General features: G+C 40.4%; 1 protein-coding gene across 9 annotated transcripts in view; it reads left to right on the forward strand.

Annotated features, from left to right (window-relative positions):
• The window catches only part of TADA2A (transcriptional adaptor 2A), a 44,274-nt gene extending 26,374 nt beyond the window's left edge, over positions 1-17,900 (forward strand). For 7 of the 9 annotated variants that reach the window (XM_088828662.1, XM_088828659.1, XM_088828660.1 and 4 more), the window contains 8 exons: positions 4,688-4,751; positions 6,052-6,095; positions 8,685-8,795; positions 10,323-10,394; positions 12,298-12,430; positions 12,996-13,039; positions 15,474-15,547; positions 17,052-17,898. In XM_088828662.1, the coding sequence (XP_088684788.1) occupies positions 4,688-4,751; positions 6,052-6,095; positions 8,685-8,795; positions 10,323-10,394; positions 12,298-12,430; positions 12,996-13,039; positions 15,474-15,547; positions 17,052-17,237 (728 nt within the window). In that variant the 3' untranslated portion in view covers positions 17,238-17,898. Of the gene's footprint in view, positions 1-4,687; positions 4,752-6,051; positions 6,096-8,684; positions 8,796-10,322; positions 10,395-12,297; positions 12,431-12,995; positions 13,040-14,458; positions 14,548-15,473; positions 15,548-17,051 lie in introns of those variants that run through there. The other 2 variants (XM_088828666.1, XM_088828667.1) reach the window with 2 other exon arrangements.
• The last annotated feature ends 2,637 nt before the right edge of the window (positions 17,901-20,537 follow it).

Below are 20,537 nucleotides of genomic sequence, written 5' to 3' on the forward strand. Positions count from 1 at the left end.
CTCCTCCTGCCCCCAATCCCTCCCAGCATGAGTCTTTTCCAGTGAGTCACCTCGTCGCATGAGGTGGCCAAAGTATTGGAGTTTCAGCTTTAGCATCAGTCCTTCCAATGAATACCCAGGATTGATCTCCTTTAGAATGGACTGGTTGGATCTCCTTGCAGTCCAAGGGACTCTTCAAAAGCATCAATTCTTCGGCGCTCAGCTTTCTTCACAGTCCAACTCTCACATCCATACATGACCACGGGAAAAACCATAGCCTTGACTAGATGGACCTTTGTTGGCAAAGTACTGTCTCTGCTTTTTAATATGCTATCTAGGTTGGTCATAATTTTCCTTCCAAGGAGTAAGCATCTTTTAATTTCCTGGCTGCAGTCAGCATCTGCAGTGATTTTGGAGCCCCCAAAAATAAAGTCTGACACTGTTTCCACTGTTTCCCCACCTATAGCATACTTTAGTTATTTGTGTTCTTTGTACAGATTTTGCAACCTTTTAAGTTACTTGATTCTAATTCATTCGAACTACAACTGAAGCTTCAGTTATTGTTATACATAAGTAGTTTTAATTAAAACTATAATAATCTCTGCCTCTGCTTTCCCTCCCTGTCTAGTAGTGAACTATAAGATGTTTAGATGGGTGCTTTTTGAAAGGTGATGACATCATCGAGAGGGTTGGCAGGACTGGAGATCAAAGGGATGCTTTGTTGATGGCTCTAAGTTCTCATATTCCTCCTCTGGCAGCACAACCCCACTGTCCAGTGGGGCATATTGCCCTTGAGCTGAGCGGTTTCTTCCAGAACACTCAAGTGAAGGGGACTAGGAGCCTAAGGAGAGTAGGGAGAAATGAGAAGGAGCTTTTTTGTGCACACTCAGAGCACAGAGGGGGGCACCTGTTTTCTGCAGATCAGGACAGTGATTCAACCTTGGGCTCGCTTCTGAGTCACTTGCAATCCCGCTTGCTATTTCTTTGTGTCCCGGGCCAACAAAGGATGACACTGACTAGTCAGGGTGAATGTCTCCAATGGAAGAGGGTTCATAATTCAGATTGATGTTGTTAACATTCCATTATACTATTACACTCTTAATAATACTGAGCATTTATAACATTCCTTTTATGTTTCCTCAGTCACAACTACTAGAAGGAAGTAAATTGTTTGGCTGGGTTTTGTATCCTGTTCCCAGGCATCTAGAAGATTGGGTGATGCCACCAAGCTCTTTTTCTTTCCCAAGACTTTTGCTATGATTCATGGAATTCATCTAATAAAGGAGGTTTAAATGGTCCATTATAGAGGCCTAGGACACAATGGAGGAATAGATGATTACATTCCAGCCATACCAAACATCTTTCAGAATGGGCCCCCAAAAGATACTGCGTGTCAAGTAATGTCTGAGGAAGATAATAAGGGAGTTCTGGGATCGCTAAATGAAACCTCCTCCTACTTCATTGAAATGATTGGTTTAGAGAGGGAGATGCAGAAGACCCATAACTCTGTGCCCCCTGTGTCACGGTATGTTGTGAGACGTCAGTGCTAACACAGCCCTTTTCCCTTTTTCTCAGGGAATGTTGCTCCCCATCTGCTTTTATTGGGAAAATCTCTCCTAAATTTGTGGACTGGTCTTTCTCAGAGTTTTCCAGGTGGTAAGCCTTAGCACAGCATCTTCTGATCATTGCTAGCCGGTAACCTGGGCAAGCAGGAGTTGTCATGAGCTCCTTTCTCTGTGTTGGGTCTGTGTTGGCAGCACTTCTCAGAGTTGCACACCAGAGAAGTTTATTCTCCCTCTATTTGGAAAGCTAATTTCAGCAAAATTTCTTGGTCAGATACGGGTATGTTCCCTTTCATGCCCCCGATTTTCTTTCTTTGGTCCTTATTGTCAGCCTTTGGTCCTCCCAGGTGGCTAAGTGGGAAAGGATCCTCCTGACAATGCAGGAGATGCGGGTTCAATCCTTGGGTTGGGAAGATCCCCTGGAGCAGTAAATGGCAACCTGCTTCAGTATACTTGCTTGGGAAATCCTATGGACAGAGGAGCCTGGTGGGCTCTGTCCGTGGGGTCGCACAAGAGTTGGACACGACGGAGCAACTAAATAGCAATTTTCAGTCTAAATGTTATTTATGTCTAAACAGTCCTAAGCACAAAGCAGCCAAATCACCATCAAGGGAAAGAAACTGCCAATAGTTAGGTGAGTAGGCACAGTGACCAGGCTGGACCTCTGATCTTCTAACTGTTAAAGGCTCTAAATAGTAATAATACGTACAGCACTCTCTGTTTGCCAGGTACCATTTAAATTCCTGAGACGTGTGAACTCACTTTATCCTCACTCATTTTGTATGTGGGGAAATTGAGGAGTGGAAATATCAAGGTCAAGTTATAACCTGCAAGTGGCAGAGCCATCTCAAGCTCTTAATACTACTGTGCTTAATACATCTGTGCTCTTAATACTACTAGACTTACTGTATCTACCACCTTGAACCTTTTTTTTCTTTTTAGATTTCACATTTTTTATACTCTATGACTTAATCACATTCCTGAGAAGTGGAAATAGTCATTTTCCCATTCTGCCTTCAGGGAAATGTACAACGGAGTGAAGCGACTTGGCTAAGGCTTCCTGGTTGCTGACTTTGACCATGAGGTCACATAGTCATCCTTTTTTCATAGCCCTGATTGTGTCCATCTCGGCTAAAAGCTTCAGGGGCAGGGGAATGACTTTTAAGAAGCTTCACTCTGGGGAATACCTGATTCACAGGTTTGTGCTCGTGTGCTTGCAGTAGGGATTTTGATTGGTTTTCCTACAGTTAAGGCCTCTGAGTTGCTTTTCCTGCCAAGAAAGCAGTAAGTGCCTTCTGTCAGGAAAACAGAAACATGTTGCCAGCTATTTTGAACAATGTTAGAAATACACTGCAGTGGGAAGGAGCTGCCTCTGACTTCTGCCCACTTCTTGCAATATTTTAAGGCAGCCATTTGGAGACTTTGTTATCAGTCCGCAGTGTAATCACAGGGAGACTAGTCATCCCCCCTGGACTGGGATTTCAGAGGCCTGGCAGCAGTGAGCTGTTATGGGTAGTTTGGGTTGGTGGGTTTCTAAGGAGCTCTGGGTCTTTGTGTGCCTGCCTGCCGAGCTGTGTCCTCCCTGGGTTTTTCACTCAGTGAAGACCTTAGAATCAGCTGTTGCGATCCGAGTGTGCTTCATCAAGATAAGAGAGACCTTCAACTGAAATTTTTTCCCTGGGAGAATTCCGGTTCTCCTCGCATTTGTTGCTCTGTGTTCCCTTTCTCCCCTTTGTTCTCCAGGGCTTGTTGTACAAGCTTCCACTACTGAATTGATCAAGCACCAGAACCGTTTTATCAGCAGGATTTATTTATAGACGTTTTTGTAACACAGTCTCTTTAGTTTTTTTTGTCCGTTTTAATTCTTTCCCACACAAATCTTAGGAAACAACATGATATGTTAGTATATTAGAAAAATTACAGAACTGTTTTGTCAAAATTAGCACTAACCTCCCCACTGGATTTTCTGGTAGTTTCTTTCCTACTGGTCTCATCTTGTTATTCAGTGGATAAATGAGATAATGCACCTAAAGAGCCTGGAACGTGATAAATACTCAGTGTATGTTAGCTCTTTCCCTATTTGCTTCTTATTTGTTCTGTTTGCTTCTCTTTCTGCTTTGAACTGTTGACTTCCTAATTCTTTCTCCTAAGAAGGAAGGTAGAGTCCATGCTAAAACTTGTACTTGTTGTGGTGCATGTCAAAAACAGATTGTTTCCTCCCCATTCCTCCTGCCACTTCCACCACAGACTTACATAAAGCCTGTGTCCCCCAGCACAGCGTTCTAGGACCTGTCATTCCACAGCAGGTGTATCAGGAAACACTGGCAGGGTCTGGGCACTCTGTGATACCTATGCTTCTGTAAGGAACACGTATAAATCAAGAAAGAGTTCATATAGAGAAAGAGTTCTGCAACCTGAAAAAAAGGTTTGAAATCCATTGCCTTAAATCTTGGACCTGATATTATTGAATTATTTTTAGTTTGTGGTGGTGATGAGGAAAAATGAAGCAATGTCGTTTCAATTTTGAACTTGTTAGAAACGAATGACAACAAATCTGTGATACCTAATACTTCTTTTTAAAAATAACTGAAGTTTGAAAAATACTGCATTCAGTTATCTGTTCAGATCATCCCGCTAGAATTTGTTATTTTTATCTCAGACCCAAGGGAGGATGGCCTGGATAAAGTATTCCTGGTCATTTCCCGGCGACTGAAGTTGTATACAGCTATAGTGCATCTGCTTATAGCCCAGCACGTTAGATTTCAGTATTTATCTCTCCTAATCTGAAACTCTAATACGTGTAATTTTTAGCCCATGTTTTACCAAAGTTCAGACTCCTTACTGAACTGTTATATGAAAGTTAATATACATAGCAAGGCATGGTCAAAGTAGATGTTTAGTAGAAAGCAGAATTTGTTATCCATATGGTAATCCCTTGTAAACATATATTTAGGAAAAAGAATTTCACTGTAATTTACTCATTCAGAAATTCAGTATCCTAGGATATTTTTTTGTTTCCAAGAGACAGATTTCTTAGACCAGTGAATGTGGCGTAGTTAGCAGTACGAGGTTAAAAGTTTACAACAGCTTGGGCAAAAGATTTCTTCTTGCCTTGGCTATATTTATATGTGTGTGTTTGTTTATAGCTCTGAAGATGGCTGTAGTGGATATCTATCATTCCAGGTTAAAGGAGCGACAAAGACGAAAAAAGTAAGTCTGGGAAGTCATCCTGCCTTCTTTTGCCTTTGGACTTTTGACCACATATAGCCCATAAGAACAAGTTTCACTTGTGGCTTATCTTATGACCTTGAGGAATACCCTTAACTTCCTTGACTCTCAATTTTTCCATCTGTTAAAAGTTAATTTTACCTCTCCTTTTTTTTGCTTTTTTTACCTCCTTCCTTACCCCTTCCTTAATGTTATGACCAGTGAATAATATGGGTATGTTCTTCTAAGGGAAAAAGCAACAAGAAAAATTCAAGATAATTATTAAGTTGTTATGCTTTTTCTAATGCTCCATTCTGACTGCTGAGTTTTTATGAGAAATCTTTTATCTGAAAGGATTTCAAAGGAATCATGAGCAAGTTTTAGGCACTCTTGATTTCTCCTTCTCTTTGCAACAGAACAAAAACCATACATTCAGACTGAGAAATTATGGATCCCAGATCTCTGTTGGATTACAGAGACTTTTTAAGAGTTCAGAGAAGGGTATTCACAGCTGTGTGTATATATGCATAGGTATGTTACTAACTAGAGACACGGTGGCAGCACAATGAGAAAAAGAAATAGGACTTAGGAGACACTCTGGTGGGACCGAGAGATGATCTGAAGTAAAACTTACTCTCTGCATATCTGGAGTTAGCTTCCAGTGAGCGCTGAAGATTATTCAGCTATTCTTGAGAGAAGCTTCATTGCTAGGCAATAGAAATCAAAGTTTCCAGACGTGGAACTCTGCATGGTTTACCTAAATTCTGTTCTGCTTAATGCAATTAGAACTAGACAGTATTATAGAACTCAGTTGTCTAGGTCTCTATTAGATCTTGTGTTTTATGATGCCCTTCCATTAAACATGCACAAGATTTATTTCAAATAGCTTCAAGGCATTCTGTGAATGTACAGTTGTAAACATTGAGTGTGTGATCATGGCACCCTTCATGGTTAACAGATTTCCCTTAAATGGTTATTCTCACTTATCATTTCCCTAAAGCTGAATAGATAATTTTTATTCCATGGACACAGATTCCTTTCTGTTTCCTCTTAAGTTACAGACGTGTTTTTCAGTATTTGTGGGTGCTCATTGATTCATCCAGCAAATAGTTACTGAGATTCTTCATTGCCCAAGGAGAGGAAAATTCATGATACTTGAGAGCCTAAATTGTGCTAGTGACTCACTGAGCTGCAGAACTTTGAGGGGATTGGCTTCTCTGGACCTCGATATTCCCCTTGTGTTTACGGTGTCTAATGAAAGCTGCTTGTGGAAGACATTGTTAATTAAAATTTTTCATTCTAGAATTATAAGAGACCATGGATTAATCAACCTTAGGAAGTTTCAATGTAAGTATTAGCATTTTTCTTTAATTTAAAATTTTTCCCATTATTATTGAATGGTTTTAAATCATTTATGGCAGTAGTTCTTAATCCAAGTTGCATATTAGCATCACTAGGAAGCTTTAAAAATTTTTGATGCCCAACAGTCACCTCTAATTAAATCAGAATCTCTGGAGGTAGAGCTCCAGCTTCTATTTTTTTTAAAGTCTTAAGGCAATTCTGTTGTATACTAAGAGTTTCAAACCAGTAATATATAGTCAATAACATTAGCATGAGAAATGTTTTTTAAATTGGTGTATTAATTAAAACCTGAATGTTAATGAATCATTTTCCAAAACTGGATAGGATTGTGTTTCAGAATTATATGTTAAACATAATATAACTGTAATCAGGTTGTGAAAATATTTTTATGAAAAGAATTAACAAAGTGACACCTTTATTTTGCATTGTGGGGGCGCTTACAAACAAGACATTAATACTGCATGATGAAAATAAACCTATAATGATTTTTAAGTGATTGCTAACTTTGACCTTACTCTTAAATATTGGTGATATCTAGGCTGGGCAGAAAGAGTTTCACTAATTTTTCTTTTAGACTGTAGAGTTTGTTCAGCACGTAAGAATCATATCATAATAATTGCAGTATTTATATATGTTTATAATAGGTGTATGCCACAAGATTCTGTTTTGTAAAAGTAACCTAATGAGATTGTGCTTCATATGCTAGTTGATAGAATCTTACAGGGTTTGACACACTATGCCACTGGAGGGTCCAGGTCAGTCAGTCTTGGGTTGAATATGTTTTAACAGAGTCATGATCATAAGTAGGTTACATTTTATGTCCTTTAGTTTTTCATTTTCCACTACACATTTTTTAAGCAGTTGTAGTGTTTTGATGATATCCCTTCTAATAGTTACATAAAATGTTACACCAATAACATTACATATAATATACAATGTTCTTAACCTGTCTTTATTATTGGATATTTAGCTTATTTTCAGTTTTTTTAAAAATCATTACAAATAGCACAAAGGTAAACTTGTTTGTGAATAAAGCTTTGTCTGCATTTAGAATTTTTTTAAGATAGATTCTGAGAAGTGGAATTACTAGGTCAAAGAATTTGAGTATTAAAAATGCTTAATACATGCTGCTAGATTGTTTCCTGAAAGATAGTTATATCGATTTATATTCCTTCTGCCAATATACATTATTGCTTGTTTAGCCTTGTCCTAATCGAGAGCTTTGGGTTTGCAAAAATAACTCCAGGTCAGCTCTCCCTTGCCCTTTCTGTCGACAATAATTGGTCATGTTCTGGTAGTGCGTTCCTATGTCTGAAATTGCTGGGCTTTTGGATTTTAACCTGTATGTAGTAGACCTTGACTCTTGCATAAATTCTGTTCCCAGCTGGTGGACAGAGGTCAGCTTAGCCTCTTTATTCTTTAACTGTATTTTTACAGATAGAGCTAAGGGGAAGCTCTGTTGCTTCCAAGAAAGACATGGCATGTACAGTGTAGTCTGAGAGGTTTTCACTTGCCATTGTACTGAATGTACGTGTGACCATAGTATTGTAGGCATAGGAGCTTTTTTCATCAAACTAAATTACCCCAAATTTTTGTATTATCCCTGTAGAAGTAGGGTTTTTTGGTGGTGAATAAAATGAATTTGTGGCTGCCCATCAAATCAGCCCCTAGAATTTGTGGGCAAGAATTTTCCTGCTAAGGAAGAGATTCATCTGAAAAGACGACAATTTAAGTAACTGTCATAAGTAACAGCCTGTATTTTTAGCCTGAGAGTGGACAGAGCTAGCTTAGTTACTCTTATTGAAATGACTGAGTAGCAATTCGAGAATTCCTGATCATTCCAACCTATCAGTTATTGTTGGTGGGTTTTCCTACCCCTCTTTTTGCTGATAGCTCTTTTTATTAGAAATTTGGTTAGCAGTGATCCTCAAAGGTGCTGATTCTGGCTACCTATACGGATATCCCAGTTGGCATATATGACCATTTGCTTCCATGATAGTTATTAAAATATAACTTCATTTGTAGTATATTAAGTTGTGGTAATTAAGTTTAGAGAAAGGCAAAATGACCCATGTAGAGCGTGAAGAAATAAATGCCTCACTTGAGGATATGGAGTTACAGAGAGGATTTTTAGTGGGACATGGGAGAGCTCACACAGTTTTGCCAGACTGATCTACCTCTTCTAGATGAATTAGCATGTCTGCATGTCCCTTGTTCTGCAGAAGTCAGTACCAGAGATTTTGCCCCACATTGTTCCTAAGAATGCATGATCTGCCTTTGATCGTCCTTCCTGTTACTGCCAGCACTTCCTGCCCCTGTGCAGATTGAGAGACTGCGAGGTGTGGGGGTCACCAGAGTGCAGGTGCTCTCCGGCCATGACAGCGTCCCTGAGATGTAGTCCCTCTGGTTCTGTTAACATCGTGGTTAGTGTGCTGCATTCCCTAGCTTTCTGGTTTGCTTCCTGTCATGGGTAATTAATCACGTGAGGTTAGGAATAGTATTCTTCCATTTTACTACTTGTTAAAAAAAATACAGAAAACTTAGAGATCTTTATATTCTTTACTTTCTCTATAGTAATGGAACGACGATATCCCAAGGAAGTCCAAGATCTTTATGAAACAATGAGGCGATTTGCAAGGATAGTGGGGCCGGTGGAGCATGACAAGTTCATTGAAAGCCATGCATGTAGGTGGTTTTTTAACCTTGACCATATATTTCTCTCTCTCTCTCTGTGTTTATATAAATAGGAACGATAATGGTGTTTTATGTGAAATTCTGTAAATAATTAAGTGGATTTGTTTTTAAATTATTTCTTCCCCTTTTTTGCTCTGAGATAAGTTTGGAACTTTGGGAATGGAGAAAAAAGCTTAAAAATACTAGTGGCTTCCCCCCCGCTTAGATAAACAGTAGTTGAGTAGCGTTTTCCCCCATTTTTAATATGGGAGTTTGCAAATACATGGGGGTTCATTATACTGTGATATACATGTATCCCTCACCCAACTTTAGCAGTTAACCATCCAGTGGCTGATCCAGTGTCATCTTTACCACCCATTCCTTTCCCATCCTCAACTGGATTATTTTGAAGTAAATCATATTATTTTGTTCATAATTATTTTAGTATTAAAACTAGTTTCTAGGTGGGGACAGAGTTGGGTGACTCATGGAAATAATATATAGCACTTCCATCATTTTCCTGCCTTTTTTCTCTGAGAGAGATCTACATAGTTATTTGATTTCTCACTATAAAAAATTGAAGTTGTTAAGGCAGTAACGCCTGGACTATAAAACAGTCTGGACTGAGGGGCTAAGTCTGTGCCTTTCAACATGAGATTCAGGTATTTGATTTTGACTCCCAAATTTAGTTCAGGAAGGTACTTCATGAAGGCTTGTATCCTGTTCTCATTGTGCAGATATTTCTTGCATGACATTGCAGGCATTTATCTGAACCGGGTTGGTTGTCCTCACAGACACCCTGTTTAGTTGGCATTCTTTGTGTGATTTATCCTGGGTGGCTGATCTTTACTTCCTGTCCCAGTTTGTACCATCCCTGGTTTATGTGTCACTCCAGGGAACTACACCCCATGGATTGTCCAGGTTCTTCCTTCATCCGCTTTTTCAAAGCACCCAGATTTGAACATTCCATCACTTAATAATCTGAGCAGTGCAACCTGATCTGTGTGCTCAGAGGAGGCAGAAATCTTGGTTTATGGAAAACACACTGCTCTTTTGTCCCTGTAAAGAAAAGCTGTAAAGAAACCTTCGGGAACTTGAGCACAGAATTTTGTCCTTCCCTTGCAAAAAGGTCTGTGTCATGTAATACCAGAGATAGGTTTCATACCGAAATTTGGCTTTGTGGTTAGAACTTTTAACAAGGAATAAATAGAGCAGGGAAACTTGGTGGTTTAAGAAATTATATTCATTAGTACTGTAGCTAAATGAATTCAGCCAGGTCACTATGAAGTTTTCTAAGAAACAATTCCAGCTGCTTTCTGCAACTGGAGACAGAAGCCAAAAGACCACTGCAGTACATTTTTGTCAGCTCTTAAGTAAAATTTCTAATGAGATACTAGCAACAATTAGGATTCCCCAAATGGAATTGCCTGGTCTTTTATAGAAGGCAGATTTACTGAAAATATTTAGCAGTAAAAGTGCTTATTGATGTTGATTTTTTTTTTTCCAATTTTTCTCTGTCTTTTTTGGGGGGATAAACAGTGGAATTTGAACTCCGAAGGGAAATCAAAAGGCTCCAGGAATACAGGACGGCAGGCATTACCAATTTTTGTAGTAAGTATGTACGCTCCACACTAAATCAGAGGGCAGGTGCCTTCCCAACATATAAACAAGCTTTCACATTTCAGAATGAGTTTTTAATCTTTCTAAAAAGTTTCATCTATTTAATCCTTATAAATACCATTATATGGATTATCTGAGGTGAAATAAAAAGTATGACAGAGTTGCTACTTTAGATTTAGGATTCTGTTGTGGCCTCTAAAAAAAAAAAAGATTTTGTATTCCAACTTTTAGCCTCAGCCTTTTTAAATTTAGTGATACTTCATATGATCATTCCCATTAAGCACACTTCAGTTGGTTCTAGGCACTTACATCCCAGTTATTTGAGGTAGAGATGATTATATTCATGACACCTAACCATTCACCATGCATTGGACTGTATGTACCCTTTATACTTCACCAACTTAAGAGAGGGACTTTTCTGGTGGCTCAGAAGGTAAAGCATCTGTCTATAATGTTGGAGACCTGGGTTCGATCCCTGGATTGGGAAGATCTCCTGGAGAAAGGAATGGCAGCCGACTCCAGTATTCTTGCCTGGAAAATCCCATGGACGGAGGAGCCTGGTAGGCTACAGCCCATGGGGTCACAAAAAGCTGGACACGACTGAGCGACTTCACTTTTACTTTCAACTTAAGAGATGGGTATTGTTATTCTCATTTAATAGAGAAACTAAGGGTGAAAGTGATTAACTAGTTGTAGTAGAGCCAGGTTGTAAGAGAAGACAGTTGTGTTAGCAGTTAAGAGCAGTCTAGGCTTGGACAGCTTGGGTTTGGATTCTGGCTCTTTTACCAGATCTGTAATTCTATCTGTTTCAATTTTCGAGTCTCTTAGAGTTCATGTGACGATTAAGTTAGAGATAATGCATGAAAACATAGTATAGTACCTGACACACCAAGTCCTCAGTCAATGGCAGTTTCTCTTGTTTTGTTGTTTTGGGGATGGTCTTCAGCATTCCCTCCTTCCTGTTGGTTGAAAGCTACCCGTTCACCCACTGCTGAAATTCAGCCCAGGAAAATGGCTCTTTATTTCTAACATTGGAGACTGTTTACAAAATGAAATTCTATGTGGAGCACTAATCCATAAATAAAAGTGGAACTCCTTAGGTTGAAGTCTGATGATTCAGATCGTGTGTGGAGCCCAGGACCACCAGTATGTTCACAGTAATCCCTGAGATAGTTTCATGGTAACCTGGGCCTCTGTGGAACTTGGCTTGAAACCCACTGGTTTGATATTTTGAATCTTATATACATTAATAGTGTAGAAAACACTATTCAGCTGTTAGCAAGATGCATATAAAGACTCTGATACCAGATTTGGGTTGCCTGATATTGGTTGTCTCCAGGAAAGAGGTGAAAAGAATAGTAATAGTCAATGAGCATTTATTTTTATTTGTAATCCTAACTGGTTTTTAAGGAACAGTGTATGTGTATAACATTTGTGTGACTTGGAAAAATATATGGATAGAAAAAAATAGAGCAGGAAGTAAATATGACAGTATTAAAAGTTACTTTTAGGGGATGGAAATATGAGCAACTCCAACTTTCTTTTCTGTTTTGGGGATTCCCTCCCTCAAATTTCTTAAAGGAAGAAAAAGAATAAACACATTTTCATTTCTTATCAAAAAAGAGATTTTAAACTAGGGGAAATCACTTTGCTCTTAGAAAAATAATTCTGGAAGCAGTTTTTCAAAGGAAATTAAAAAACGACTGGGAATCCCCTGGGGTCCAATGGTTAGGGCTCTGCGCTTTCACTGCCATGGGCCTGGGTTTGATCCTTGGTTGGGGAGCTAAGATCACATGAGCCTCACAGCAAGGCCACAAAAATTAAAAAAGATTTAGGCAGCCCTTTGGTTAGTTCTGCTGCCTTGTCATGGTAGTCACTTTTTTAACACCTGCAGGCGCCAGAACCTACGACCACCTCAAGAAGACTCGGGAAGAGGAGCGCCTCAAACGCACCATGCTCTCGGAGGTCCTCCAGTACATCCAAGACAGCAGCGCCTGCCAGCAGTGGCTCCGCCGGCAGGCTGACATGTGAGCAGTCAGTCCGGGGGACAGCCTCATACAGCTTTCGGCCTTTACCTGTATTTTCAAACAGTCCTGTGGGTGCCCTACCCTAAATGGCAAGAGCTGTAATAATTAGGTAGCTAGAAGAAGTCAGAAAACTTGAGCAGGCTGTCTCAAACAGTACAGTACTGATAGTTTTAAGAAATGTAACTGGCCTCCTAGAATCCTGCTTTGCTGCTTTGACCTTATTTTTTAAGATTAGGGTATTCCCTCGCCACACCTTCTTTCTTCTTCTGTGTCTACTGGTGTGATTTCCACTGGAAGATCAAATTCCTGCTTTTTGCTCATGAATGGTCTCTGTGATGTGCCACACCAGGACCTCTTCTTAACAGATCTAGGCAGTTTCCTTCCCTGGAACAGATTTCCTTTCCAGAATTGTGTACATTGGGATAGCCTGTAAAAACACTCTAGTCTGTCTCATTACTTCTCTTCAAAGTAGCTGACCTGATAAGTGTTATGCAGTCTCTCATGGGCTTTTGGAAATTGCTTTCTTTGATGTGACATAAGTTTAAATTCCTCTTCTTTTTTGTAGTGATTCTGGCCTGAGTCCTTCTGTTCCTATGACTTCAAATTCAGGTAATTATTTTTCAGGCTGGAGCAAGTCACAATTGTGGAGTTTTCATCCTGGGAATTATAGTGACCCAACAAACCCTCCCGCCTTTGTGGAAGCCGGGTGCTTAGGCAGAGGAATGGCGATTGTTTTACAGATTCATAAACATCAGCAAGTTGTTAGAATCTTCATGGCCAAACAGGAACTTTCCTCAGGTTTACAGCAAGGAGAGGAGAAAGAGGAGAGGAGAGGACCTCAGACAGGTGTTTTTTCTATTTTACCGATTTTCACAGGCAGTTCGTTTACTACGATTTTATCTACCACAGACTTCAAGATTGTCTCACAGGGGATAAATTAAAGATTTTATATCCTATATGAGCAAGGAAGCACGTTACTTGCCAGAAAAGTAAGTCTTCCTTTATAAGCTGGAGACTTAAAATTATTTGTTTCTTATCTCTTCCGGTATGTCCTATTTTGAGGTCAGTTTACAGGGCAAGATTAAGCCATATGATATCTGATAATCCTTGCTGCTTGGTAATTAATAAATGGTAGTGTGGGGTGGTATTAGTTGTAGAATGCTGATCTAAGATCATTTTGTTCATTTGCCTGTTTTCTTGGTTATCATTCATCCCTGCTCCATATGGTAGATTAGCCACTTCCCCTGATCAGAACATACAAACCACTCCACTGTTCACAGACTGAATTTGGTGAAAAGATAATCCATTTGTAGTTTTACCATTTTTTGAAGCTGGGAAAAACAGACCTTGTGATCCCATTAAAAAAATCTCAGATTCAAGACCCAGACAGGACTAAGAAGGCACTGGAGGGGTGATTTTTTTTTTTTTTTCCCATTTATTCCTCTGCTTGAAGTAATTACTTTTTAGTATTTAGAGGAGAAAAGAGTCTTTTAGGGAATAGCCAAGACAGTTAAGTTTTATAAATTTCTCACATCCAAATCCTCCCCCAGTCTAAATACAGAAATAAGAAAATTTAATGTCAGCTAATTAAAGTGAATGAACATACTTGACCTAGCTTCTTTGGTATTTGTGTTTTCTGAACCATTTGCGCTCACTCTTGTTTGGTTCCTTGGGGATCAGCCTCCCTCAGCCCCAGTGTTTAGGTTGAGATAACCCTGCGCTCCTTTTCACACTCTGAGTTGCTCCTAAGGCAGTGCAGTGTTGGAAACCCAAATCACTGATCATAACGTAGCCTCTCGGAACTGGTGAGGCGTCGAGTGATCGTAATCTCTGTTTCAGGGCATTTAGGGTCAGGCTAGGCCTGGGACTGCAGAGCAGCTCCCATTCCCTCTGTTGATGTTAAAGGGAAGCCTGTTTCCTCGCAGAGCGAGCTGTAACAGCCCCTCCCCCTGCTCCCCACCACCTAAGCAGCACCCTGCCCCCATGAAGTGTAATGTAGTATTCTACATTTTCTTTTGCTTAACACAGCCCATTCACTCAAGTATACATTCAAAACAAATCCCCAGAGTTGTGCACATCAGGCTTCCCATCCTGGGCAGTGACCTCGTGCTTGGGTCTCTTTCTCAAGGTATGTGAGTTCACCTCAGCCTCTGCTTTGCCATATGCTGGCTCATTGTTCCTCTGTGTGGGTTTTTCAGGTAAACAGGGCTACTTTGGGAGGAACAGATAGTCCCTCAAATAATACATAATGAAGGGCCTTTTGCTGGCCTGACTCTCTGCCTTTGATCTCAAGGTGAATGGTACCTGGGTAATTACCATGTTTGCCTGCATTGCTGGCAGAATGGCCAGTGTTAGGGAATGTCTCTCCTGCAGAGTTGTTATTTCCATTCATCAGCTGTCAAGACAGGCAGCATGTGACCTTTCTTAACTGGATGATATCTGGGCTGTAGATTTTAGAATCTTCTGCTGGGTTAGGAAGAATAATCTTATTTGACTCTGAGGTATGTGTGATTATATGTGTATTTTGTCAAGGCAAAGGGCACTTGACTTACCTTTTTTTTTTTTTTTAGTTCTTTTCTTTAATCTTTATCTTATTTTTGGCTGTGCTGGATCTTCGTTGCTCTTGTGTGGGCTTGCTTTCTTAGTTGCAGCGAGTAGGGGCTACTCTTCATTGCAGTGCGTGGGCTTCTCCTCATGGTGGCGTCTCTTGTTGCCGAGCACAGGCTCTGGGTGCAAGGGCTTCAGTAGTTGGAGCACACAGACTCAGTAGTTGTTAAGGACATGGGCTTAGTTGCTCTTCAGCACGTGGAATCCTCCCCAGCCAGGGAGCGAACCTGTGTCCCCTGCATTGGCAGGCACGTTATTATCCATGGCACCACTAGGGAAGTCCTTGACTTACTGTTTTTATTTTCAAGTAAACTTTGGAGTACCTGATGTATAATAGTTTTGTACCTAGCAGGCCTGACCATGGTGAACTTTGTTACACATTTTACACCTGAGTTACTGTCTCTTACAGAATCTCTTTTTCTGTCTGTATCTATAGGTAGACGAAGTGCACCGCCCTTGAACCTCACTGGCCTCCCTGGCACAGAGAAGTTGAATGAGAAAGAAAAGGAGGTAACAAAAAGAAGGGGAGCTGGTTAGAGAAAAGAGAGTAGGGGCCGGTTATTCACTGAGTTGTTGTGAAAAACACATTGCAGGATCAAACGCATTTTGCTCTGCTCACATCACACATGTGCATGTACAGCTCTAGTCATCTTCAAGGTCTCGGTGTTAAAGAACCGACCTTAGCAGGTCTCAGGAACTCCTTTCCTCACCATCCTGCCACCGTTCATCTGCTGCGAGAAAGAGCATATGATACATAAATCTAAATAATACCAACTGTCATTTATTGTGCATTTACCATGTACCAGATACTGTACTAAGTACTTTATTTATGGAATTTAATTTTTTACAAACTTAAAATAACTTGTATATGGAAACGGTTATTTCCTATAAGAGTGGGCACTTTCAGAAGTTCCACTCTTATTCCAACAATATGACCATTACTTAAAAGATTTTTGAATTGTCTCCATGGTATGTGTATAAGCACAAAAGAGGAATCCATCATCGTATATAGTCACACTTTAATTTTGATTAAAAAAGCCATGACCTACTTTTCTTTTCCACCGTAATCACTTAATCACTGGATGTGTCTTCTTATGACTGTTAGCTGTTTCTAAACTTTTAAGTCCAGCCTCAAATGAGTCATCATCAAGCATTTTCCAAAGAATGTGTGACAGCTCTCAAGTCCATTCCAAGAGGAGTTCCTCCTTCTTTCCTCGTGTGCTCTGTTTGTAGTTTGCACGATCGGTGTCCTCATCTGCCACTCCATATCAGAAATTCAGGTCAGACAGAATGGAATAGGGGCTAGTATTAGACTTTTAGAACAGTGAAGATGAGCGTGGGAGGAGAAGGGAGTGTATGTTATATCCAGGTGTTGCTGAAGAAGGATTGCCATTCTGATTCAAGTGTGGAATGACCCAGAGTTTCAAGCAGTTTTTTATCCTTACCCACAAAATGGTGACCTCAGGCTGTTCATTGCTGGATAAATGGTAGGTGAACTGGAATTAAACCAGCTTTTTGGATCTTTAGCAGTTAAAGTGACCTCTTAGCAAGATCTCTAGACCTCCTTTCCCTCCAAAGTAGGAAGTGTAATCGTAAAAGTAGGGACTACAGGCTTATGCTCATACCAGAAATAATGTGATTCACACTTGGGAACCCAAGTGTCAGCACCCGCACCCCGGGCCCTGCGACTCTTCCCTGACGGGCTGAGCCAGCCGGTTCCGGGCCTTTGCCCCAGGCCAGTCCTCAGGACACAGACTTGCACCCGCAGCAAACCCCGGGGAGCCGGCTTACAGGTGCCACAGCTCTCCCGGCATCACCCTCAGCCTTTTTCTGTCTCCTGAGACTATTTTCACCAAAGAAAAGATTTGGAATGGAATGTGGTCTAGCCACCAGCAGCTCCTGTAAATAGCTGGAGGTTGATATCACTCTTTACACTTTATTATGGCTATACCTGCTGGATTAAATTTTAAGACTGACAGATGTTAATGTTGATTAAATTTGCCATGTCTTGCAGCTCTGTCAGATGGTGAGGTTGGTCCCGGGAGCCTATTTAGAATACAAATCTGCTCTGTTGAACGAGTGTAACAAGCAAGGAGGCTTGAGACTGGCACAGGCAAGAGCACTCATCAAGATAGATGTGAACAAAACCCGGAAAATCTATGATTTCCTCATCCGAGAAGGATACATCACCAAAGCCTGAGGCTCCCCAGGAGCGTGGTGGGCCAAAGAACCGCACAGGCATTCTGGAGCCTTGTTTTTGAACTGAATTCTCATTGTGAGAAGAGGGGAAGAACAAAGGAAATCTTCAGTTTTATTAGTGTCTACTTTCTTCTCCACCCTGCTTTAAAATACTTCATTGTTGGTATTGTGCTGCAGAGTTATGTGCTAGATAAGCTATTGTTAATTGTGTGTGGGCATTCATTCCTAACACCTCTTGTAACTAAAACAAGAGCCATAGTACCTCACATCACAGTGTTAGTAGAAATAGAACTAAACCAGTCTGTAATCCCAGGAGTCCAGCTCAGATCCTTGTACCTGCTTGGGAGGTTGGTTTTCTGATTATATTTTGCCTTCAAACATTACAGATAGATTTAAAATAAAGAGGTTATAGTGAGAGAAAGCTTTTTCTTTCTGTCTGAGGGTTTCTTTTTCAACTGACAAATTACGTTTATGAGTAGAAAGGAGGAAAGACCATCCCCATTGATGGTCTTATCCCAAACTGTACTTTGAACTTGAACGTCTGGCTCTGTAACCTGTAGTCCGACTGTCTAATCTGCAGAAGACTTGAGGAGGTAGCAATGGATATAAAATGTCTCTGTTATTTTTAGAATTGATTAAAATGTTTTGCTACTTAATTTGTGGGTGTGTCAAATATTCTGGTAACTAAAGCACACTTAGGGTGTTGGATGCCCACCTTATCACGCTGCACTGTCTGTGCTAACACATGTGTCCTGGGCTCACCCCTGTTGTCACCGGGGGCTTCCCGGGATACCACATCCCCGAGGATGGAGATGATTCAGTTAATTTCAGCATTGCTTGGATGAGACCTGCACCCTAGTTTCTCAATGGTGAAAGGTTAGCCTACAAGAAGAGCTACTTTTAAAACAAAAGGAAAGCGTTTTCATGTGTGGAACTCACTAGATAAGGAGGGTGAGTGACTCCATCACATCTGAAAGTTGGTCCTTAAATCTTTTTGCACAGTAGGAAGCCAAACTCAGAGGGCAATCCCTATGCTGTTGGAAGCAAACAGAATCTTCACAGATTACCTCCTACAGCTGATTGATTCTTTAGTTCTTTCATCATTCAAAATACCTAATTCAAATATCACATACTCGGTTGGAAATATCTTGGCTAATGTAAATCTTCATGCGGTTTGCTAATGGACTTCGTCTAGGGTTTACAAATGAAAAGGAAACTCAGGATCTGAGGGAATTACAAGAAAGGACCAGTATTTAAAAAGGGTGGCTTGAGGTTTTCTTTTTTTATTGTTTTTGTTTTGTTGACATAGTCCTATCTTTAGAAAACATAGTCTATCACCACCATGACCCCAAGTTGATTATAAAGGGATTGCCTCTTTTTTTTTTAATGCCAAGACTTTTAAAATATATATATATATATATATATATATATTTTTTTTTTTTTTTTGGCTGCACCGGTCTTCATTGCCGCACATGGGCTTTCTCTAGTTGTGGTGCTCGGGCTTCTCGTTTCTGTGACTTCTCTTGTGGCATATGGGCTCTAGAGCGTGTAGGCTCAGGAGTTGTGGCGCACAGGCTTAGTTGCCCTTCAACTTGTGGAGTCCTTCCAGACCAGGGATTGAACGCGTGTCCCCTGCATTGGCAGGCAGATTCTTAACCACTGGACCCCCAGGGAAGTCCAGCTTCTTTTAAGTATTGTTCTAAAAATGCAATACGGTGATGTCTGCCGTAGTCTGAGGTCCTTAATCTTGATTAAGGAAGGCTTCCTGGGAGAGGTGAGTTTTTGAGGCAATAAGATGGAGATGAGAGAAATAAAATGGCAGATGGAAGAGGGAGACTGTTCCAGACATCGTGGGTGGAGGAGGATGTGGAGGCAGCCATGGGAGTAAGGAAAATGGTGCCAAGAGATTTAGTTGGCTAAGACACCAGGGGCAGCTGTGGTGGTTAGGAGTAGGAGGATGGCGGGACAGTCTGATAGAAACCTTGGATCCAGTTGAAGTCTGAAAAGCTGATTGGGGAATCAGATTTGATGAAAATGGCATGGTTGAAAATAGTGACAAAAATAAGGCTGTAATTTCAAAAGACTGGATTTTAGAAAGTAGGATTATGGTTTTGGTCAACCCAATTTTGCAGAATTTAAGACTTCAAATTCTAGGGCGTTTCTCAAACCAAGCCATAATTTTGGGTGAGGAGTACTCAAAAAGAGTCACTATCCTTTTGCATTTATAATAGAAAAGCATTAGCTGATATTGATGTCGCTGACTAGCTTACTACATTATTTCCTTCCTTCCTTCTTGTCACCAGAGGAAGGCCCTTCTTACTAAAAGCCCAGAGCTAGCAAGAACTTTTCAAAGAATATTCCATCCTTCCCCTTTTCTGCTAGATGGGATTGGCCTTAGCCAACTACATTGATACGGGTCTTTCTTGGTCCAGATCATCTCAGAAGAAAAGTTTAAAACTCAACGAACAATGAATAAATGAATAAAGACCTTTAATTGTGAGGGATTTTTTTATTACAATTGAAAGGATTTCTGTTGGAACTTTTTCTTTCTGTTTAGTGACCCCTTCTTGTGCTCAGAGACCTTAACAGTCTCTACTGAAAGCAACTATTTGTGATTTATCTCTTCTTGGGTTCCAGTTTTCATCCTTTTATTGTTTACAACTCCCCCCACCCCAGGCCCCCATTTTAAATCTGGACTTGGTTAACCAGTCTCTGCTAAATGGTAAGAACAAACTTCCCAGTTTTGAGTAATGAGATCCTCAGCTTGTGGTTACGGGAAAGGGAAGAAGACCAGTGACATCAATAACAAAGTTCTACTTGGGAAGTCATTCAAACTTTAGGAAAAAATGTAGATATATAATAACTAAAGTTTCCAGCATGATGAGTCAGAAGAAGACCAAACTTAGAAGCTTTGGAAAGCTAACTCGTTTGTAACTCCAAAACACCTTGACTGGTTTCCAAGCAAGAGAGCTGTACTGTGTTCTAAACAGCATTCTGAAATATCGCCCATTCTTTTTTTTTAATTTATTAATTTGGCTGTGCCAGATCTTGTTTCTGGCACATAGATAGGGTCTTTAGTTGCAGCACTTGGGATCTAGTTTCCTGACCAAGGATTGAACCCAGACCCCTTGCCCTGGGAGCATGGAATCTTAGCCATTGGACCATCAGGGAAGTCCCTTGCCCATTCATTTTTAAGGATGACTTTGTAGATACCTTATACACTGTTATTAACACAAAAAGCTTTCCTACACCTTTCATGTACCTGGCTTTTTAATCTGAATTTCTGAAAGTTTCATTCAAG

Source organism: Moschus berezovskii, chromosome 20 (assembly GCF_049115385.1).
Source record: "Moschus berezovskii isolate FMDL1 chromosome 20, NW_MosBer_1.0, whole genome shotgun sequence".
NCBI lineage: Eukaryota > Metazoa > Chordata > Mammalia > Artiodactyla > Moschidae > Moschus > Moschus berezovskii.